Genomic DNA, 18189 nt, shown 5'->3' on the forward strand with positions numbered 1-18189 from the left:
CCATAATAGCGTCTGCCAGGCTTAATGACCAGGATGCAAAGTGCTCCTGTATTGTGCGGCTCCAGGAAAAGAGTGTGGCTACATCCCAAATGGCACCGTATTCCCTTCATAGTGCTCTACTTTGACCAGAGCGCTATGGGCCCTGGTTAAAAGTAGTGCGCTGAATAGGGTGCCATTTGGGATGTTGAATTAGTGTAGTCTTCTCCAGAAGCTATTATAGTGTGTCCTCTACTGAAAGCTATTACAGCGTCCCCCTCAACAATACAGTTGGATAATAGTCATGTTATAATGGGATGGTGACTGTACAAATGGCTTTGGCGGGATACCAAATGGCACCCTATTCCCTACATAGGGCCCTACTTTTGACCAGGGCTCACTCACATAAAAAATCCTTGTGACATGTATATATTTTTTTTTATCTGCCGTTAGTGCATAGCCTAAGTTTTAGGGCGTAACTGTACGCTGGCCAAATATACGCCAGTTAACAAATGCTTTTGGGAAAAAGTTAACGTCGATCCACTGAGGCAAAAAGTACCATAAAAGAACATTAGCCTAAAGTTTGGGAAAGATTTGGGGAAGTGGTAAAGGAGGATGATGGCAGTGCCGGTAGTGCTGAGCGAATAACTGACCATTCGTTGTTTTACCTCTGTTATTACGCCTAAACAACTAATTGACCGACATCGGTTCAATTACTTGAATTTCATTTAGTTTAGTTTTTTTTTGCCCAACGCAACGTTTCTCTAGAGAGAAATCAAATAATTCAGGAGAGAAATCAAGTCAATAACTATGTGGGATGCTGGGCTGAAGGAAGTTGTAGTTTTCATTAAGCAAATATTCAACCTAGTTCAGTGCAGAAATGTTGTAATTAACTACAATGACCATAATCAATTTATTTTTATGGCTCCGACAGAGACTGATCAGAGTGGAAGAGGTGACGCGAGAGGTTTCACTCTTGCCAAAATCTGTCCAAAATAAGCCCAATTTGTTTCTACGGGCTTATTATGGACTGAAGCTTTTCTCCTGCCTTCCCGCTTTTGTTAGGGTGGAGACATGAGCATCTCAACATTATATACAGATCTCTGGACCGATACACTTTCACGCCTGCTTTGTTAGGGTGGAGACATGAGCATCTCAACATTATATACAGATCTCTGGACCGATACCCTTTCACGCCTGCTTTGTTAGGGTGGAGACATGAGCATCTCAACATTATATACAGATCTCTGGACCGATACCCTTTCACGCCTGCTTTGTTAGGGTGGAGACATGAGCATCTCAACATTATATACAGATCTCTGGACCGATACCCTTTCACGCCTGCTTTGTTAGGGTGGAGACATGAGCATCTCAACATTATATACAGATCACAGACACTTTCACGCCTGCTTCGTTAGGTTAGATACACAAAGACCCCTTGTTGATAGGCCATGTACCCCGAGGGATCCTACAGTAGTATCAATGGTTGTGAACCACTGGTCTAACCAATGAGGACCTGACACATGTCATTGGGATATTTTCTATGTTTTGGCAATTGAATGGTCACTATTTTTGGTTTTGGAATTTCTGTTACAAAATCATTGTAATGTCATTATTTCACAATGCTAAAATATCAAAACCGGAATAATATTTTTTTTATAATATAACCGAAACCCAACCATCCTAAAAAAAAAAAGCACTACTGTTCAGATATATGGGTTAAATGGGATAGTCGCCTGAAATCTGGACACTGACTAGGTCTGTAGCCTAATTATGTACTCCTACCGAAATGAAGTATTTCTTGCAGTAAAATGATTTACCAAATGTACATTTTGACTCGGGAACAGGAGTGGAGAAATTTGATTTATTTATTTATGCATTCTTGAGAGAATGAATGTGCGGTTAGGGACCGTATGTAAAGGTGCTATCTTTATCAGCATCATAAAAGCAGATAGTATTTCAACCACATAAAATATGCATCTAAGCTGAACTGAAATCCTATCATAAACAGCTTTTAATTCCCTTAAAACCGGTCAAACTGACGTCATTTGGAGATTTTGCACTGAAAATCTCCCCGGTCCCTAAATGTCTTTGCTGCCCGAGAGAAAGAACTTTACTGACGTCAACTAGATTGAGGCATTCATTCTACTGATTCATTACATTCGTTTGGTGAGCAAGGGTTTATTTAGTTTAATTAACTGGGTCGTTCGAGCCCTGAGTGCTGATTGTCTAACAGCCCTGGTATATCAGAACGTATGACAAAACATGCATTTTTACTGCCCTAATTACGTTGGTAACCACTTTATAATAGCAATAAGGCACCTTGGGGGTTTGTGGTATATGGCTAAGGTATATAGCTAGTATACCACGGCTAAGCACTGTTTCCAGGCACTCCGCAATGCTTGTGCTTAAGAACAGCCCTTAGCCGTGGTATATCGGCCATATACCACACCCCCCCATACCTGGTATGATCATGTCGGTATTACTCCCTGTTCTCTATCTAACCTGGTTTGAGCCTGTCGGTATTACTCCCTGTTCTCTATCTGACCTGGTATGATCCTGTCGGTATTACTCCCTGTTCTCCATCTGACCTGGTATGATCCTGTCGGTATTACTCCCTGTTCTCTATCTGACCTGGTATGATCCTGTCGGTATTACTCCCTGTTCTCTATCTGACCTGGTATGATCCTCAGTGTCTGTATGCCTTAGGTCTGTGGAGTAGAAAGAAACCCCCTTGGCAGGCAGACCTCATCTCTCCTCTCAATTCAATTCAAGGTGCTTTATTGCCATGGGAAACATGTTAATATTGCCAAAGCAAGTGAAGTAGATATTATACAAAAGTGTAATAAACAATAAAAATGAACAGTAAACATTACACTCACAGAAGTTCCAAAAGTATAAAGACATTACAACGGTCATATTATGTATATATACAGTGTTGTAACAATGTGCAAATGGTTAAAGTACAAAAGGGAAAATAAATAAACATAAATAAGTGTTGTATTTACAATGGTGTTTGTGCTTCACTGGTTGCCATTTTCAAATTCTTCGTGGATCTGTGTAATCTGAGGGAAATATGTGCCTCTAATCTGGTCATACATTTCAAATCAAATCAAATTTTATTTGTCACATGCACATGGTTAGCAGATGTTAATGTGAGTGTAGTGAAATGCTTGTGCTTCTAGTTCTGACAATGCAGTGATAACCAACAAGTAATCTAACCTAACAATTCCACAACTACCTTATACACACAAGTGTAAAGGGATGAAGAATATGTACATACAAATATATGAATGAGTGATGGTACAAAACGACATAGGCAAGATGCAGTAGATGGTATCGAGTACAGTATATACATATGAGATGAGTAATGTAGGGTATGTAAACATTACATTAAGTGGCATTGTTTAAAGTGGCTAGTGATACATTTTTTACATAAATTCCGTTATTAAAGTGGCTGGAGTTGAGTCAGTATGTTGACAGCAGCCACCCAATGTTAGTGATGGCTGTTTAACAGTCTGATTGATGGCCTTGAGATAGAAGCTGTTTTTTAGTCTCTCGATCCCAGCTTTGATGCACTTGCACTGACCTCGCCTTCTGGATGATAGTGGGGTGAACAGGCAGTAGCTTGGGTGGTTGTTGTCCTTGATGATCTTTATGGCCTTCCTGTGACATCGGGTGGTGTAGGTGTCCTGGAAGGCAGGTAGTTTGCCCCCGGTGATGCGTTGTGCAGACCTCACTACCCTCTGGAGAGCCTTACGGTTGTGGGCGGTGATACAGACCGATAGGATGCTCTCGATTGTGCATCTGTAAAAGTTTGTCAGGGTTTTGGGTGCCAAGCCAAATTTCTTCAGTCTCCTGAGGTTGAACAGGCGCTACTGCGCCTTCTTCACCACGCTGTCTGTGTGGGTGGACCAATTCAGTTTGTCCGTGATGTGTACGGCGAGGAACTTAAATGTACTACCCTCTCCACTACTGTCCCGTCGATGTGGATGGGGTGTTGCTCCCTCCACTCTTTCCTGAAGTCCACGATCATCTCCTTTTGTTTTATTGACGTTGAGTGCAAGGTTATTTTCCTGACACCCCACTCCGAGGGCCCTCACCTCCTCCCTGTTGGCCGTATCGTCGTTGTTGGTATTCGAGCCTACCACTGTAGTGTCGTCCGCAAACTTGATGATTGAGTTGGAGGCGTGCATGGCCACGCAGTCATGGGTGAACAGGGAGTACAGGAGAGGGCTCAGAATGCACCCTTGTGGGGCCCTAGTGTTGAGGATCAGTGGGGTGGAGATGTTGTTACCTACCCTCACCACCTGGGGGCGGCCCGTCAGGAAGTCTAGTACCCAGTTGCACAGGGCGGGGTCGAGACCCAGGGTCTCGAGCTTGATGACGAGTTTGGAGGGTACTATGGTGTTTAATGCTGAGCTGTAGTCAATGAACAGCATTCTCACGTAGGTATTCCTCTTGTCCAGATGGGTTAGGGCAGTGTGGTTGCGATTGCGTCGTCTGTGGACCTATTGGGGCGGTAAGCAAATTGGAGTGGGTCTAGGCTGTCAGGTAGGGTGGAGTTGATATGGTCCTTGACTAGTCTCTCAAAGCACGACATGATGACAGAAGTGAGTGCTACGGTTGGTAGTCGTTTAGCTCAGTTACCTTAGCTTTCTTGGGAACAGGAACAATGTCAGCCATCTTGAAGCATGTGGGAACAGCAGACTGGGATAAGGATTTATTGAATATGTCCGTAAACACACCAGCCAGCTGGTCTGCGCATGCTCTGAGGACGCGGCTGGGGATGCCGTCTGGGCCTGCAGCCTTGCGAGGGTTAACACACTTAAATGTTTTACTCGCGTCGGCTGCAGTGAAGGAGAGCCCGCAGGTTTTGATAGCGGGCGGTGTCAGTGGCACTCTATTGTCCTCAAAGCGAGCAAAGAAGTTGTTTAGTCTGTCTGGGTTTTCTTTTTGTAATCCGTGATTGACTGTAGACCCTGCCACATACCTCTTGTGTCTGAGCCGTTGAATTGTGACTCTACTTTGTCTCTATATTGACGCTTAGCTTGTTTGATTGCCTTGCGGGGGGAATAGCTACACTGTTTGTATTCAGTCATGTTTCCGGTCACCTTGCCCTGATTAAAAGCAGTGATTTGCGCTTTCAGTTTTGCTCGAATGCTGCCATCAATCCAGTTTCTGGTTTGGGAATTTTGTAATAGTTGCTGTGGGTACAACATCGCCGATGCACTTGCTAATAAACTCGCTCACCGAATCAGCATATTCTTCAATGTTGTTGTTTGACGCAATGCGGAACATATCCCAGTCCACGTGATCGAAGCAATCTTGAAGCCTGGAATCAGATTGGTCGGACCAGCGTTGAACAGACCTGAGCGCGGGAGCTTCCTGTTTTAGTCTGTCTATGGGCAGGGAGCAACAAAATGGAGTTGTGCTCAGCTTTTCCGAAAGGAGGGCGGGTGAGGGCCTTATATGCGTCGCGGAAGTTAGAATAACAATGATCCAGGGTTTTACCAGCCCTGGTAGCACAATCGATATGCTGATAGAATTTAGGGAGTCTTGTTTTCATATTAGACTTGTTAAAATCCCCAGCTACAATGAATGTAGCCTCAGGATATGTGGTTTCCAGTTTACATAGAGTCAAATGAAGATCGTTCAGGTCCATCGATGTGTCTGTTTGGGGGGGAATATATGTGGCTGTGATTATAATCGAAGAGAATTCTCTTGGTAGATAATGCGGTCAACATTTGATTGTGAGGAATTCTAAATCAGGTGAACAGAAGGACTTGAGCAGGAGGTTAGGAAGTGCAGCTCAGTTTCCACCTCATTTTTTGGGCAGTGTGCACATAGCCTGTCTTCTCTTGAGAGCCAGGTCTGCCTACGACGGCCTTTCTCAATAGCAGGGCTATGCTCACTGAGTCTGTACATAGCATTCCTTAAGTTTGGGACAGTCACAGTGGTCAGGTATTCTGCCACTGTGTACTCTCTGTTTAGGGCCGAATAGCATTCTAGTTTGCTCTGTTTTTTTGTTAATTCTTTCCAATGTGTCAAGTAATTATTTGTTTATTTCTCATGATTTGGTTGGGTCTAATTGTGTTGCTGATTTGGGGCTCTGTGGGGTGTGTTTGTGAACATAGGACCAGCTTGCTTAGGGGACTCTTCTCCAGGTTCATTTCCCTGTAGGTTATGGAATGTTTGGGACTCACTTCCTTTTAGGTGGTTGTAGAATTTAATGGCTCTTTTCTAGATTTTGATAATTAGCGGTTATCGGCCTTCTTCTGCTCTGCATGTATTATTTGGTGTTTTACATTGTACACAGAGAATATTTTTGCTCTCCCTATTCACTTAACCCCCACAGGTTGCTCTCTTTGTCACTCACTCACTCACTCACTCCACTCACTCACTCACTCACTCACTCACTCACTCACTCACTTCCTCCTCTCCTCTATCACGGTATCAACCTGTAATGGCTGATTCTACCATTACACTGAGAGAAAGGGGGGAGAGAGAGACCTAACTAGCCTGTATTAGTTCAGTGAGAGATAGAAAGGAGGGAGAGAGAGACCTAACTAGCCTGTATTAGTTCAGCGAGAGATAGGTTTCTCTCTCTCCCCCCTTTCTATCTCTCACTGAACTAATACAGGCTAGTTAGGTTTCTCTCTCTCCCTCCTTTCTAACTAGCCTGTATTAGTTCAGTGAGAGATAGAAAGGGGGAGAGTGAAGGATGTTAGTGAAGATGAAGCATGCCATGTCACACACAGTATGCTACAGTAGAAAAGGCCTGGCCACCATCAGCCTAATGATCCAGCCAGGACCCCTTCCTTCCCCTGATGGCTGCCACCTGCTGCAGTAGCACACACACGCTGCTGGCAAATCCCAGGCCACCCATGGACTAGTTGGGAACAATTACTGTACATACCACAGATTTTCTCTCATCAGATCCATACCTTGTCAGCCCAGACATATCATTGGCCACCCATGGACTAGTAGGACCATTGAAACTACATACCATAGCCTCTCATCTGATTATTATTATTTATTTATTTTATCTATACTGTATCACCTCAGGCATATCTGTGGCTAGCATGGGTCATTGAAGCTGTGCATATCACTTCAGGCGTATCTCTGATCCTATTTTAGCACTCCTACTCTGAGACACTTGCTAAATACAGGCCCAGAGTTGTAACCTGATCAGGAAAACTCCTGGTCCCTAATGTTAAGAACTACAAATACCACAGCATCTGTGTCTTGTTTCTCTTGACACACATTTGGGACAGATCTAGGATCAGCTTCCCCTCTTCCTTTCCTAACCTTATCCATTAGTGTGGGAAACTGACCATAGATTGGCATCTAGGGGAAACTTCATCCTAGACCGTTCATACTGGAACAGTTGAGTTCAGCTCCATTGAGCCAGCCTGACCTAGATCTTTGTGTACATGCTACATAAGTAAAGCTATGCATAATCACGTTCCGTTTACTTCGCTGACTGTTTTGCCATCTCAACGGCTTACAATCTTCCTGGATGTCTTCTAAATAGCAACTTATTCCCTATATAGTGCACTGCTTTTGACCAGAGTCCTATGGGCTAAGATCTGCCTTCTCTGCAAAGGAAAACATACCTTATTCAATGGCCTCTACTATATCTGTGTCCCAAATGGCACCTATTTCCTATGTACAGTACCAGTCAAAGGTTTGGACACACTTACTCATTCAAGGGTTTTTCTTTATTTGTACTAGTTTCTACATTGTAGAATAATGATGAAGACATCAACTATGAAATAACACATGGAATCATGTAGTAAACAAAAAACTGTTAAACAAATCAAAATATATTATATTTTTTAGATTCTTCAAAGTAGCCCCCCTTTGCCTTGATGACAGCTTTACACACTCTTGGCATTCTGTCAACCAGCTTCACCTGAAATGCTTTTCCAACAGTCTTGAAGAGTTCCCACATATACTGACTGATCACTCGTTGGCTGCTTTTCCTTCACTCTGCGGTCCAACTCATCCCATCTCAATTGGGTTGAGGTCGGGTGATTGAGGAGGCCAGGTCATCTGATGCAGCACTCCATCACTTTCCTTCTTGGTCAACAAGCCCTTACACAGCCTGTTTTTTTGGAATGAGTAGGTGTGTCCAAACTTTTAACTGGTATTGTATATAGCGATCTACTTTTGACTGGGGGTGTTTGGTGTGTTGTATACTGGCCAGTGTACAATACAAATATCAGGTATATTATATGTTTATGAGTAGTCTGTTGCAGATGGTACATGTTTGTGTTTTACATGAATAGCCTTCAATGCAGACACTTTGAACAATTTCCTTTTGGCTGTTTTAGATACTACAGTATGTGTCTATTTCCCTAAACATATGACATCTGAAATGTACAGTGTTGTAACGATGTGAAGATAGTACACAAGGGAAATGAATAAACAGAAATATGGGTTATGTTTACAATGGTGTTTGTTCTTCACTGGTTGCCCTTTTCTTGTGGCAACAGGTCACAAATCTTGCTGCTGTGATGGCACGCTGGTATTTTACCCAATAGAAATGTGAGTTTATCAAAATTGTATTTGTTTTTGAATTCTTTGTGGGTCTGTAATATGAGGGAAATATGTCTCTCTAATATGGGCATACATTGGGCAGGAGGTTAGGAAGTGCAACTCAGTTTCCACCTCATTTTATGGGCAGTGTGCACATAGCCTGTCTTCTTGAGAGCCATGTCTGCCTACTGCGGCCTTTCTCAGTAGCAAGGCTATGTTCACTGAGTCTGTACATAGTCAAAGCTTTCCTTCATTTTGTGTCAGTCACAGTGGTCTCTGTCTCTGTTTCTCTTTCTGAATCAGCTTCAGGGGGTTCCTGGCTGACACTCCTACATGCCTCCACAGCTATGGTTATGCTTTGTTACCATGGCACCCACCATCAATTTAGGTCTCAGTAGTAGTTCTGAGACTGCTTGTAGGAGTGAGAGGGCAACCTCTCTGTTTCTACCTCTCTACACCCAGTTCTTTCTCTCTCCCTCTCTCGCCCCTTCCTTTCTGACTCTCTCCATCTGTCTGTGTCTCTCTCTCCACAAACAGTCTTGACCTGGTGTTTTAAATGTCCTCACATCTGATTGGCTGGTGATGTCAGTGGGTTTTATTAATGGCTCTGTGCAGTTGCTCGGCAGAATACACAGACTGGCATGCACACAGCCACACACTAAAACATCCCTCTCTCATTAACAGTATGAGGAACCTAGATGTTCTGTTTCTTTTTATCAAAGCAGCAGTCGTTCTGTATGTTTTAATTATTTATAAGAGATAGCAAAACATCTATAACAGAACTTGGAAAGAGTTTCATCATGGAACAACAAGACTGTTGAGTTAACAAATGAATCAGTGAACAAAAGAGTGAAACCAATGTGTTCTGTTTTCAAGTCCTGTAGAATCCTGCAAGTGGGACGAAAGCAGAATATGTTAATCAAGTGAGAATTCTCAAACAAATGTGACCCAAACGTTTTTTGACCTCAGCAACACAATAGCACGTGCAGCAAAGACTAAGAAGCAGAGTCAGACTTCAACCAACCATCCAAAACGTTCCAGTATGGATGAAGGCGTTCCAGCCTTCCAGTATGGTATGATGCTGATGAAGACGGTTTCACGAACAGCTTTAGTATCAATATCGTCTCATTTTCCACATATTTAAAACAGATATATATCACACACACACACACACACAACCAGCTTATAACACACTTAAAAGGCTTGTGGTTTTGAGAGAATCCTACTTTAACGTTGAGAAGCTTGCGAAGCCATTACTTTATAACCACTGCAACGGAGGCCAGAGACCACAACGCATGGCTTTCCCATTATTGCCCATGAGCGACTGATTTGACCTCATCAAGAAAAACACGGCAGCTCTGCTGTGGTCGCTTTGTTAAAGAATGTAGCTACGCAGTACGCTTATGAATGCAACGGGTTGGAATTGTTGAACGTGGAGGAAATAAGTGAATCTCGGGTGAAATGGAATATGAGGGGGATGAGCGTGTGTGCAGTGCACGCAGGTATGTGTGTTGTTCGAAAGAGTGTGTGTGTGGGGTGACAAATTGCAGGAGACACACCTCACACTAAAAGCAGAAGTCAGTGGTTAGCAGCGTTCCACAAGTAGTCCTTCAGTACAATACATTGTTCCATTTCTCCCATGTTGCGGTCTTCATGGCAAGCCTGTATTCGTTTAGGCCCGTTTCTATCTAATTTATACAAAACGTAATCAACCGGCCCCCCCTATAGTCTTTGTGAATCAGCAGAGCTTGTTTTATTGTTTGTTTATGTCCTAAATGGCACCCTATTCCCTGTGGGCCCAGGTCAAAAGTAGTGCACTATATAGGCAATAAGGTGCCATTTGGGATGGATCCTAAATTATGGGATATTTAAGCGGTCGGTCGTCAGGGAGCTGAACTTGTGTGGATGGACACAACTGTCAATCATGGCTTCCAGCTGTATCAATGTAGTCACTTTGAAGCTCTCTCACACACACACACACAGACACACACACACACACCACTCACCGCAATGACTCTGCAGTTTGCCATTTCAAACGACACACCCACGTGCCTTGAGTTTGTGGTGGCCAGAGCAATTTTAGAGTAATTGTTATTCCGTTTTTCCAGCTTGGCCCGGAGACACCACCTATGTTGTCATAATTGGTCAAATTTAACCTTTGCATATTTTCCATCGCCGGTAGGTAATTAGAACATAGTTTCTCAGTGAGGGAAGTTAGCAGCACAAATAACCATCATGCGATGACGGGACTTGTTAGGATGAGGTACAAGCCTGACCTCTTGACTCCATGTTGCATCCCAAATGGCACTCTATTGCCTAGTGCACTACTTTTACCAGAGCCCTGGTCCCATACCATTCACACGCTGTCTGGACACACCATGTGGACGGACACACAGTACCAGTCAAAAATTTGGACACCTATTCATTCAAGGGGTTTTCTTTATTTTTACTATTTTCTACATTGTAGAATAATAGTGAAGACATCAAAACTATGAAATAACACATGGAATCATAAAGTAACTAAAAAAGTGTTCAACAAATCAAAATATATAATAATGTCTTAAAGTAATGATGTACTGTCGTTTCTCTTTGCTCATTTGGGCTGTTCTTGACATGGTATGGACTTGGTCTTTTACCAAATAGGATATCTTCTGTATACCACCCCTACCTTGTCACAACACAACAGATTGTCTCACGCATTAAGAAGGAAATCAATTACAATGAACTTTTAACAAGGCGCACCTGTTAATTGAAATGCATTCCAGGTGACTACCTCATGAAGCTGGTTGAGAGAATGCCAAGAGTATGCAAAGCTGTCAAGGCAAAGGGATTTGTCAAGCACTTTTTTTTGTTTGTTTACTACATGATTCCATATGTGTTATGTCATAGTTTTGATGTCTTTATTATTCTACAATGTAGAAAATAGTAAAAATAAAGAAAATCCCTTGAATGAGTAGGTCTGTCAACTTTTTGACTGGTATTGTATTTTTTACGGACTCTAAAATTGCTCGTGCTGATAGGTATTCATTCATTTCTTTTTTTATGGGGATTGTGGGGATTTTGGGAATTGTGTGTATTGCAAGATATTGCTGCGCTGTTGGAGCTGGAAGCACAAGTATTGCCCTGCACCTGCGATAACATTTGCAAAATTGTGTACACGACCAGTACATTTTGATTTTAAGTAGTGTACCAAATATGGACTAGGGTTCCATTTGGGACACTTACTGTAGCGACAACCACAGGCTGATACTAGATCATTTTATTCCCATTAATCATTTTAAATCTCAGATTGGATAGCCGTTAAACATAGATTACACCTTTTTTTAAGGAGCATTTTGCTTGGAAACCTGCTATTTTTAACTTATCTTATGCTCTTTGCGCTGTTTTAACTTCCATTCATTGTTGTGTTCTGTCTGTGTAACTACACAGTGTATTCATAAAGTATTCAGACCCTTCACTTTTTCCACATTTTGTTACGTTACAGCCTTATTCCCCCCCCTCATCAGTCTACACACAATACCGCATAATGACAAAGGAAAAACTGTTTTTTAGAAACCTTTGCAAATGTATTTAATATAAAAAACTGAGATCACATTTACATTAGTGTTCAGACACTTTACTCAGTACTTTGTTGAAGCACCTTTGGCAGCGATTACAGCCTTGACTATTCTTGGGTATCACGCTACAAGCTTGTCACACTTGTATTTGGGGAGTGTCTCACATTCTTCTCTGCAGATCCTCTCAAGCTCAGGTTGTATGGGGAGCGTCGCTGCACAGATATTTTCAGATCTCTCCAGAGATATTTGATAGGGTTCAAGTCCGGGCTCTGACTGGGTCACTCAAGGACATTCAGAGAATTCTCCTGAAGCCACTCCTGTGTTGTCTTGGTTGTGTGCTTAGGGTCCTTGTCCTGTTGGATGGTGAACCTTCGCCCCAGAGGTCCTGAGCAATCTGGAGCATGTTAGCATCTATGATCTTTCTGTACTTTGCTCTATTCATCTTTCCCTCGATCCTGACTAGTCTCCCTGCCCCTGAAAAACATCCCCACACCATGATGCTGCCACCACCATGCTTCACCGTAGGGATGGTTCCATGTTTCCTCCAGACGTGATGCTTGGCCTTTAGGCCAAAGAGTTTAGTCTTGGTTTCAGAGAATCTTGTTCAGTCTTGGACCAGAAAATCTTGTTTGTCATGGTATGAGAGTCATGCTGTCATGTGTCTTTTACTGAGGAATGGCTTCCGTCTGGCCACTGTACCATAAAGGTTAGTGGAGTGCTGCAGAGATGGTTGTCCTTCTGGAAGGTTCTTCCATCACCACAGAGGAACTCTGGAGTGCTGTAAGTGTGACTATTGGGTTCTTGGTCACCTCCCTGACCAAGGCCCTTCTCTTCTCTTCTCTCAGAGCGGGCAGCTCTGGGAAGAGTCTTGGTGATTCCAAACTTCTTCTATTTAAGCATGATTGAGGCCACTGTGTTCAAAAATGTGTGTGTACCCTTCCCCAGTTCTGTGCCTCGACACAATCCTGTCTCGGAGCTCGACAGACAATTCATTCGACCTCATGGCCTGGTTTTTGCTCTGACTTGCACTGTCAACTGTGAGACCTTATATAGACAGGTGTGTGCCTTTCCAAATCATGTCCAATCAATTGAATTTACCACAGGTGGACTCCAAGTTGTAGAAACATCTCTAGGATGATCAGTGGAAACAGGATGCAACTGAGCTCAATTTCGAGTCTCATAGCAAAGGGTCTGAATACTTATGTAAATAAGGTATTTCTGCTTTTTATTTTTAAAACATTTGCAAATATTTGTACAAACCTTTTTTCGCTTTATCATTATGGGGTATTTTGTGTAGATTTGATGAGGGGGAAAAAATCATTAAATCCATTTTAGAGTAAGGCTGTAATATAACAAAATGTGGAAAAAGTCTAGGGATCTGAATACTTTCTGAAGGCACTGGATGATGGATTCTTGGCCAGGGCTCACTTGGAAAAAGAGATTTAAAAGTTTCAGTGTGACTTCTCTGGTTAAATAAAGGATGAATCAAATGAAACAGAGCGGTGCTAGTTGCTAGGCTATGTTACCCTGCTGGAAAGACTTGGTTTAGTGGGTTGTTACATTTCTGTTTTGATGTGTCATGTCTAATAGAATGTGTATTCATTGGCCCAAACAATGGACAGTGTTCAGTAGGGTACACAATAGCAAAACGTTTTGCAATGGAATATTTTCAAAACATTTTCTACCTACTGAACAGGTGTGTTTGTGTGTGTGCGCACACAGGCCGTTGACCCAGGAGGAGATGGGCCAGCGCAGGGAGCTGGCCAGACAGAGACACACTGAGAGACTGGCAGCCATTCAGCAGACGGAAAGTGGGGAGGGAAATGCCCAATCAGGAAGTACAACACCGGCAACCACTCCTGGTGGAGACAACACCATAGGCAAGTGTCTCTCTCACACACACACACACACACTCACTCACACACACACACACACACACACACACACACACTCTTACCTTGCTAAAACCCCAACCCCTGGCCTCTTTTCCCCTAGTGGTTTGGAAGCTCTGGCCATTTCCAATAACCAATATGTTCATAATGATACCACTGATACCAGTATATGTCTCATTGTCTTCCCTGACATGCAGGTAGTGAGGGTGTCTCAGGCCAGATGCAGGGCCTGCCTCTGAAGGCTAAACCAGAGGAGGAGGAGGAGAAGGAGACGTTCGTAGCCTTCGCCAGAGTCTACAGCGGGGTGGTCCGCAGAGGACAGAAGGTGTTTGTGATGGGGCCCAAGTACGACCCTGCACAAGGCCTGCGCATGGTAAGGATGTTCACACTTACAGGCAGGCACACACACACACAGGCATGTGGACACACACGTACACACACTCTGCAAAGGCACAAAACACATTTCCTGCTCAATTTGCAATATTCACCAGTCAAAACAATAACTGTTCTGAAGATGAAACCAAATGCGCTTTGTTCAAAGAGCAACAATCATACATTTTCTGCGTGTTTGTTTCCATCTCAAGATGTGTATTCCAAGGTTAAAGATAACATTGACTTCTATGATGAGGGCTGTGTTCCCCTGTGGCCTGGGCAACAGTAGTGCGCTATATACTGTAGGGAATAGGGTGCCATTTGAGACAGACAAGTCGTTGTATTATTGTTGCCTCGTCCCTCCTGGCTTCAGTAGCAGTACTACTAACTAACAATTGCTTTTAGAATCCAATATCACACAACCAATGTACTGGATGATTGGCTCTGATGCTTTAGAGATCTAATGTTCTCTCTCTGTTTCTCTCGCTCTATCTCTCTCTCTCTGTCTGTCAGCTCCCAGAGGGCAGTACTAGTGTGAGTGCCTGTCTCCCTCCCGTCCCTCACCTGGCCTGCTGCACCATGGACAGCCTCTACCTGCTGATGGGCAGAGAACTGGAGGAACTAGAAGAGGTGCCATCAGGGAACGTACTGGGTACGTACTCAAACACCTACACCTACTTGAAGTGAATGGTCTTTTGAAAGGTTCATGCATAATAGGATATTAACTTGTTATCCAATGTTATTTTTACTGCACGAATAAAGGTGAAAGTTACATCTTTCAGAGTTCTTTGAAAGGCCCAGTGCCGTCAGACGTGATTTTCCTGTGTTTTATATATATATTTCCACACTGAATAATATTGTGAAAATATGGTAATGCGTTAGTGTAAGCGCTGTTTGAAAATATTTCAGTCTGTTCTGGTGTGATGGATTTTTGGCCTTCCATGGTGACATCACCATGCAATAAATTAATCCAAACCTCTCTGCCAATAAGAGCAAGTTTTCAGTTTTACCCTCCCCACTCATACCATACCCAGACAGTCTTAGCAAAATTCTTGCTTGAGAAATTGCACTTGGCTAAGAAGCTATTTTTTTGTTTGTTTTTTTGACAATTGTTATTGAAAACAATCACAGTCAGGTACTTAATTGTTACCCAGAAATTATTTGAGATTAAAAACGGCTGCATTGGACCTTTTAAAGCTAGAATTCTTAGTTGCTACATACATTTTTTAAAACGGATAAATTAATGATTCTTGAAGAATATAACTTGTACATTTCTCATGATCATGTCATACCCAATCAGAACCCAAAATATAAGCTTATTTTACTCCAATGTTTGTAAACAATGTGAATGTAAACACTGTACAGTCTCAACATGGTTGAAACTATCATTTTAATACTATTAACGGTCGGTCCTTGCATCCTTAGCTCTGTCTATGAATTTGATTTGAGTGGTTACATTTCTCCAGGCCCATCCCTCAGTTTTGGAAGGTGTAAGTGTAAATGTGTGTGTGTGTACGTGATCACTTTGCAGATCTCTACATTCAATTACTGACAGGGAAACTTTTTGCCTTGCCTATACCATTAGGACATTATGAAATAGATGTGCATTAGCCATATTGACTGTACAGCAGCTGTCTAATGCCCTTATCGTGGAGAAGATGATTTATCATGTAGTGGTCCTGTCAGCACCAGACTACACATCCAGTTCATCATGTAGTGGTCCTGTCATCACCAGACTACACATCCAGTTCATCATGTAGTGGTCCTGTCATTAGCAGACTACACATCCAGTTCATCATGTAGTGGTCCTGTCATCACCAGACTACACATCCAGTTCATCATGTAGTGGTCCTGTCAGCACCAGACTACACATCCAGTTCATCATGTAGTGGTCCTGTCATCAGCAGACTACACATCCAGTTCATCATGTAGTGGTCCTGTCATCACCAGACTACACATCCAGTTCATCATGTAGTGGTCCTGTCAGCACCAGACTACACATCCAGTTCATCATGTAGTGGTCCTGTCATTAGCAGACTACACATCCAGTTCATCATGTAGTGGTCCTGTCATCACCAGACTACACATCCAGTTCATCATGTAGTGGTCCTGTCATCAGCAGACTACACATCCAGTTCATCATGTAGTGGTCCTGTCATCACCAGACTACACATCCAGTTCATCATGTAGTGGTCCTGTCAGCACCAGACTACACATTCAGTTCATCATGTAGTGGTCCTGTCAGCACCAGACTACACATTCAGTTAATCATGTAGTGGTCCTGTCAGCACCAGACTACACATCCAGTTCATCATGTAGTGGTCCTGTCATCACCAGACTACACATCCAGTTCATCATGTAGATGTCCTGTCAGCACCAGACTACACATTCAGTTCATCATGTAGTGGTCCTGTCAGCACCAGACTACACATCCAGTTCATCATGTAGTGGTCCTGTCAGCACCAGACTACACATCCAGTTCATCATGTAGTAGTAGTGTCAGCACCAGACTACACATCCAGTTAATCATGTAGTGGTCCTGTCAGCACCAGACTACACATCCAGTTCATCATGTAGAAGTCCTGTCAGCACCAGACTACACATCCAGTTCATCATGTAGAAGTCCTGTCAGCACCAGACTACACATCCAGTTCATCATGTAGTTGTCCTGTCATCACCAGACTACACATCCAGTTCATCATGTAGTTGTCCTGTCATCACCAGACTACACATCCAGTTCATCATGTAGTTGTCCTGTCATCACCAGACTACACATCCAGTTCATCATGTAGTAGGCCTGTCATCACCAGACTACACATCCAGTTCATCATGTAGTGGTCCTGTCATCACCAGACTACACATCCAGTTCATCATGTAGTAGGCCTGTCATCACCAGATTACACATCCAGTTCATCATGTAGTAGGCCTGTCATCACCAGACTACACATCCAGTTCATCATGTAGTAGTCCTGTCATCAGCAGACTATACATCCAGTTCATCATGTAGTGGTCCTATCATCAGCAGACTACACATCCAGTTCATCATGTAGTGGTCCTGTCATCACCAGACTACACATCCAGTTCATCATGTAGTGGTCCCGTCATCACCAGACTACACATCCAGTTAATCATGTAGTAGACCTGTCATCAGCAGTCTACACATCCAGTTCATCATGTAGATGTCCCGTCATCACCAGACTACACATCCAGTTCATCATGTAGTGGTCCTGTCATCAGCAGACTACACATCCAGTTCATCATGTAGTGGTCCTGTCATCAGCAGACTACACATCCAGTTCATCATGTAGTGGTCCTGTCATCAGCAGACTACACATCCAGTTCATCATGTAGTGGTCCTGTCATCAGCAGACTACACATCCAGTTCATCATGTAGTGGTCCTGTCATTAGCAGACTACACATCCAGTTCATCATGTAGTGGTCCTGTCATTAGCAGACTACACATCCAGTTCATCATCAAGACAGGAAAGACAGGGTCCTGAAAAGTTTTTTGTTTGTTACTGAGTTTAGTACACTACCGTTGGCCACCATTGGTGAAGAGTAGTGCACTATGTTGGGAATAGGGTACCTTTTCAGTACGCTACCCTAAGGCTCCGCTGATTGCTGCTAGTATGAAGCTATCATCATGTTGCCGGTCATTACAAGCCTATAAAGAGCAATGGGAGATTTATTTTGTCTGATGAAGAGCCACCATGAGTCCCAAATAGTACCCGATCTCTTGTTTTCTGCATTGCTTTTGACTGGGCCCATAGAGCTCTGGTCAAAGCAGTGCACTATATAGGTAATAGGGATATTGGACTATGCATTATCATCCAGTTTAATCTGCTTA

The 18189-nt window shown here is 43.1% G+C and overlaps 1 protein-coding gene across 3 annotated transcripts in view; it reads left to right on the forward strand.

The window, feature by feature from the left end:
- Nucleotides 1-18189, forward strand: part of LOC110506168 (elongation factor-like GTPase 1) — a 97514-nt gene that overhangs the window by 11844 nt on the left and 67481 nt on the right. For all 3 annotated transcript variants that reach the window (XM_090239131.1, XM_090239134.1, XM_090239132.1), the window contains exons 13-15: nucleotides 13800-13961; nucleotides 14171-14342; nucleotides 14855-14993. In XM_090239131.1, coding sequence (XP_090095257.1) covers nucleotides 13800-13961; nucleotides 14171-14342; nucleotides 14855-14993 — 473 coding nt within the window. The remainder of the gene's footprint in view (nucleotides 1-13799; nucleotides 13962-14170; nucleotides 14343-14854; nucleotides 14994-18189) is intronic.

This window comes from Oncorhynchus mykiss, chromosome 6, assembly GCF_057628025.1.
Source record: "Oncorhynchus mykiss isolate SJ-2025 chromosome 6, ASM5762802v1, whole genome shotgun sequence".
NCBI lineage: Eukaryota > Metazoa > Chordata > Actinopteri > Salmoniformes > Salmonidae > Oncorhynchus > Oncorhynchus mykiss.